This window comes from Danio rerio, chromosome 17 (assembly GCF_052040795.2).
Source record: "Danio rerio strain M-AB ecotype USA chromosome 17, GRCz13ab, whole genome shotgun sequence".
In the NCBI taxonomy this organism is placed as follows: Eukaryota; Metazoa; Chordata; class Actinopteri; order Cypriniformes; family Danionidae; genus Danio; species Danio rerio.
Genome location: NC_141037.1, coordinates 38,168,648 through 38,174,725, shown reverse-complemented (window position 1 = coordinate 38,174,725; position 6,078 = coordinate 38,168,648). Strand labels below are relative to the sequence as shown.

The following is a 6,078-nucleotide window of genomic DNA, read 5'->3' as shown; positions in this document are numbered from 1 at the left end:
TTATGAGTTTCTTTAAATATGCTTAAAAATTATGATTTATATTTTAATATGGAAATTATTCATAAAATCACTTTGCCTTTACAGTAATAGTCATTTTCATAGGTATTGTAAGAAAGGAGTGGTTCGACACTTATGTACCTTTTTATAGGAAGAATTGTGTACCTTCAGTAAAAGGCACAGAACAGTATCATAAGAGGTCTTTTCTGTTCATATAAGTTACAACTTTTACAAAGGTACAAATCTTTTCCTCAAGGAACATTGAACCACAGTGTACGTTTTTTTCTGAGAGTTAAAAAATGTCACATAAGCTTGTCATTCTCAAAAAAAAAAAAAAAAAGGAAATCATACAAAACAAGCATAAAATCATACAATTCAATGATAGAACACATCCTTAATCACTGTTTGTTGTCCATCAAATGTGACCTCCAAGTCATAGACTTAACCATGTATTGCATGCATTTTATGTTTAATTTTATGCAAATGGGACGGGACTGACAGAAACACGGGGAGGACTGTTAATTTATTTGTATTGTATATTTCTAGCATTTATTTGTAGAATTTATAATTTCATGTTTTAATCAAGTTTTTTGTTTCTAAATAACAGTTTTTAGCATAACAAAACTATTAAGGCTGTAGGTTTAATTGGGCTGAGGACAAGGACAATGACAGGGTTAAAGAGTTTTTAATTAAGGACAAAAATCTGAGAATCAAATGAATGACAAGTTTCTTTACAGAACAACTCAGAGAAATCAACCACCAGTTCATTTTAGAAATTTTCTGGCATTAAATATTTTTTATTCACTGTATTTAGGCCAAGGTATTTTTTTTTTTTTTTTTTTTTTTTTTTTTTTTTTTTTTTTTTTTTTTTGCAGGGACAGTAAGCTGACACCTGATATTTTGGAGAAGTTGACCTAGAATACGCTGTCTCATACGACGGTGATGTAATTAATACACTGATTAAAGTTTAACCAATTGTTTATTCTTGTCTAAGACAGGTTAACCGATCCCTGATTGCCGCCGTTAAATCTCCAGTTACCTCAGAGCACAGACTAAACTAGAACAAACTTTTAGAGGTAACAGGTAACGAAGCAAGAAGAAATGTTATGGCTATAAAAAATATATTTTTAGTTTATTTTTAGAGACAACATTTTTTTTGACAATTTCTTTAAGTCCTTTAACCTCTGGCTGTCTCCAGGACGAGGGAAACAACGGTTCAGACAACGTTTAACTATTTTCTGTCGTTTAAGTGTTTTCTCTATTCTGTATACAGATTTATTTTTGGGCTTGTCAGCACCTCCTCGTGGTTTACTTTATAATGTCTCATCCACAGCTTCCTCCGACAAAAACGGTGACTGTGTTCAGGAACGGAGATGCTTTTTACCCCGGCCGAAGGTTTATCATAAACCAGCGCCAGTCGGTGACTTTTGACACTTTTCTGAACACTGTCACTCGAGATATCACGGCACCATTTGGGGCAGTGCGAAACATTTACACCCCTAATGGTCACAGGGTGGTGAGTCTGCAGCAGCTGATGCACGGACAGATGTATGTGGCCGCCGGAGGAGAGAGACTGAAAAAAATGGAGTAAGTTAATTCATACACGTGATGCTGATGGCATTCATTAACTTCTGTATGATCGGGCAAAACTGATTGTCACTTTTAAAATGTTTCTAGTCTTGCCTGTAGAGTACTTACATTCACTGTTACTGAAGGAAAATTTATATTTTTATTTAATTAAACGTGCTTTTATTGACCTAGACTAGGGCTGAAAGTAACATTTTTGGTGAGGGTCTGTTGTTCATGTTAGATCTCTCAAACTGTTTTACATTATAGCCACATCATTTTGACTATTATAAAAATAATGAACTTTTACTACTACTACACAGTTACAGATTATGTGAGTTAACGTCAAATACGAAGACTAATGTAACAAGTTGTAACACTATCTGGGAAAAGAAGTAACAGGTCATTTGGTGAAATAATACTCACACTCCAGAGTTTAAAGAACCTTGTCAACAGTTTAAATTGAATATTTGCAGAACTTAAAATTTTTCTATAACAATTTACTTTTTGCCTGTGTGTGCATTTGCGTGTAAAGTCTATTTGTTTGGAAACTTTCAACTAAACACTATAACATGTTGCTGTGGGTTTAATGCATAAAGCATGTTTCAAATAGGTCACTATATATTTGCCACAATTTCAGACAAACTTGTCTGGATCTGGGATGCAGGCTTTGTGGACACAGAAACAACAGCATCTGACAGTTTCTGCACTGTAAAAAAACAGTTGACTCAATTCAAAATTTTAAGGCAACAAACCTCAGGACATTTTTGAGTTGCTAAATTACCCAATTACTGCATTTGACTCAATTTAAGTTGAGTAAACTCATGTCTTGAAGTTTGTTGCCTTAATTTTAGGTTGGGTACACTTTTTTTTTTTTTTTTTTTTTTTTTTTTACAGTGTGCATGTACACCTGTCGGCTCTTTATTTTTATGGCCTATAAGGGGCACACAGTATACAGTGTGTGTGTATACCGTGCACACACACACACACATGACAAGTTACAAATAACTTTGAAAAAAAAGTTAAAACACTCCCTGTTTCCCCCTACAATTTGCATTACCACAGGTTTAATACAGATAGCATGAATAAACTGTGGTTGGTGTAGTAATCCATGGCTAATTTGTGGTTGTTAAAATAAAATAAAACAGTGTTTGCTATAATGCCAAAGCAATTATATTAACTGTATTCTTTCTCTTTTCTTTTTTTCATAGCTATAATAACATAACACAGAAACCAGCAAAAAAGAAAAGTGAATCGGTAAGTCATGGTATCTACATTCTTAAAGGGCAAAAAGTTATCATTCTATCAACGCATTAATAATTTAAAAATATCAAGCTTGGGGAAAAAATTACTGACAGATTTTTGTATTAAAATATACTTTTGTTGTCTTGCAATAAAACTATAACTGAGCTCCTTACAAAATATTGTATATTTATTTGTGCAACTTTTAGAATTTATGACAATTCACTTGACATAGCCTTAATAAAATGATTAAAAAAATTAATAAAGCACTGATGCACATTGGTTATTGTAGATGTGGGTTAATTTTTTTTTTTTTAATTTTCTATATATAAAATGTGCATCTCCTACCCATGCTCTGACCAAAGTGACTTAATCAATTGCAAAATGCTCTTTAAAGAAAGTTTGGCTTTGATTGTATCATTATCCTACCAGAATTTAGCACAAGTTTAAAGATTCTAACTCTAAAGCAGATATTTGTAGATTACATTGAGGTTTGTTTTGCCTTTCTAATTCCACCAAATTATCCCTGTTGTTTACTGTAAATCATATACGAAGTTTCAGGTTTAAATTAGTCTGTAAACGTACCATATACACAGTAAGTGTGCTATTCTGAAGCCATGTAATACTTACTTGCATACAATTTCAGCAATGTATTCAAGTTACTTGTTGGGATGGGATTATAGCTGACCATTAGGTACATTTCAAAATGCATGAGATTTGTGAAGTCACTGCAGAGTGCAACCATATTATAGTGAAAGTTTATCCTTTGCACATATTTTTAAGACCTGCAGGTGACTCTTTATGAGTATTTCATGATAGTTTTAAACCTTAAATTATTTATACAATTAAGACAATGCAATGTTATTTTAATTTTGATTATTTAATTTTTGTTTACCTGAACACTGTTAGACTCCCCTAAACCAAAGCACTGTTTATATCACTTCTGTCTTTTTTCTCGTAATTTGATCATTATAGTTTATGCATGATTCTCTCCCCTACAGAAACCTCCCAGTTTATTTATTTAATAAAGTTATTAATAATAAATCACTAAATTCTTTCTAAATAGAGCTATTTACAGTAGGTGAGACTTTAATATGGCCATTACTACCATACCATGTACTGCCTAAACTCAACAAGTGAAACAACAAGTTTTTTAGTTATGACTACAATTTGCGACTATGCCGCCAGGAGGCACAAAGGGACGGGATGCGAACCGACAGAAACAGCCTAGACATTAGCTGTAAATACTCTGCTACTTGTAAATAAAGATAAACAATGAAACAAAGCATTATAATTCCATCATTAATCATTAAAAAGACATCTAGGCCTCAAAATTTAAATGAATAAAGAATAACAAATAACCTTTGGGGTAAAGTGCTTCAAAACAAGTCCACTATTTGCTTCAGCACCAAAACACGAGTTGCCGTGAGATTGTGTTAGTTTGTTAAATAAAATAATAATCTAGCCTAAATAAAAATAAAGTGAAATAGTCACAGTTTCAGAGAAGCCTATATTAACTGAAAGAAGGATATTTCTGGTCAGTTTGTCACAAACAAGTTGACAAACCAGCGCTGGTGCTGATCACCTGTGTGCTGCCTGGAGCCGCGTCATAAACTCTACAAATAGGCTATTAATGATTTAATGTAGGCTACAACCAACAAACCAACCTTTTTCCATTTGGGAAATTACAGTTATTAATAGTTCCTAAATAATATACATTGTTAAATAGCCTACATAGCCTAATCTACAAATCAAACAAATCCTAAGTTTTTCTTGATGTTTGCATAATGAAAACTTTGCATATTTCTGTGGAGAATTATTTCTGCAGAGAGGTAAAAGTCTGCAGATTTCTGTAGAATTATTTTGAGAGTATCATAACTAAAACCTTAATATATGAAATAAAAATAATACCTTTTTAACTTTTATTTAATGTTTTAAATCCAAATCCAATTAAATTCACTTTATTTGTTAAATAAAGCAAGTTTTTTATACTATATCAAGTAAAAGACAGAAAATATTACTGTACAAATTGCATTGTACATAAATCAGATGAACATTTTCACATTAGTCAATAATATTACTGAAATTAATTTAAAAACTGAATAAAAATAGATGTACACACATTTACTCAAGTAAATAAACAGAATAGTGATGGGCTAAAAATCTGCGGAATTCTGCGCGCGCAGATTCCGGGTGGGCCTACCTATACTTTACAAAAAGTCAACAAATGAGCCTTAAGGCTTATTGTCATTGTCTTTCTTTACACGCACACATGAACCGCGAGTGAGACAGAAGACATAAGACATAATCATAATTAAGACATAATCTTTAAACTAATAACTTCTATTAAAACTGTTGACAGAGGTTTTGTAATATATTACTTCAGCGGAGTATTAATTAAATGCTTATTTCCGTGGAGCAATCTATTTGAGGTAACCTAATATTTTTATTTGACAGGAGAAGAAAAAAACATGATTGGACAAACAGCCTATCCCGGTTTTTAAAAAGGGTTCAATCAGTGTTTTGTCATTTAAGTAAAAAATGTAAAGCAGGATTTATTTATTCTTTTTGTTTAGTTTATCTGGGGTCTCATTTATAAAGGTGTACACTCAAAACAGTGGCAGAAATGTGCTTACGCCACTTGCCATGCAAAAGTTGTGTTCTATAAACCCAAAAAGTGACAGGAGAATGTGCACAGCTGCAAAGTAAGTAAACTTTAAGTAAATTTAACTTCAATGTTGACTTAATTGAACGCCTTCATGACCCATGTTTAAATAATAAATTCTGGTGTACATTCACTTTTAGGAACTTTTCTATGCAAATTTTACAAGTTTTCAAATCTCAATATACATTGCAGAAAAAGCTTAGTATTAAAATATAAGATTTATGGGGTCCTTATTTTTTTGTAAAACTATGACTAAAATGTTGTGTTAGTAATTCGTTGGCTAATGATAAAATGCTTATCCCTCATTTGTAAGTTGCTTTGGATTAAAGCGCCTGCTAAATGAATAAATGTAAATGCAAATGTGAACCATTGGCGTCTCTGCATGGGATCCTAACCCATACGACTGTTGTTTTAAATAGGGTTCAAATCGAGAGTCAGAAAGATGCCGGCTTTGTACTATTTAAAGTTCGGACTATTTGAAGTGACTTATTAAGCTCATAGTTTTTTATAGCTTTCCTCAGAGACTAGAATCCAATGGACCATAATACAGCAATAATCATAAAAATGGCCACTTAGAGTGACTTTGCTTGAGGTTATGGCACTATATG

General features: G+C 32.3%; 1 protein-coding gene across 2 annotated transcripts in view; it reads left to right on the top strand.

The window, feature by feature from the left end:
- The first annotated feature begins 118 nt into the window (after positions 1-118).
- The window catches only part of dcdc2c (doublecortin domain containing 2C), a 69,019-nt gene continuing 63,059 nt past the window's right edge, over positions 119-6,078 (top strand). The window contains exons 1-2 of one of the 2 annotated variants that reach the window (XM_087290827.1): positions 119-1,584; positions 2,775-2,820. In XM_087290827.1, coding sequence (XP_087146953.1) covers positions 1,316-1,584; positions 2,775-2,820 — 315 coding nt within the window. In that variant the 5' untranslated portion in view covers positions 119-1,315. The remainder of the gene's footprint in view (positions 1,585-2,774; positions 2,821-6,078) is intronic. The other variant, XM_087290826.1, reaches the window with a different exon arrangement.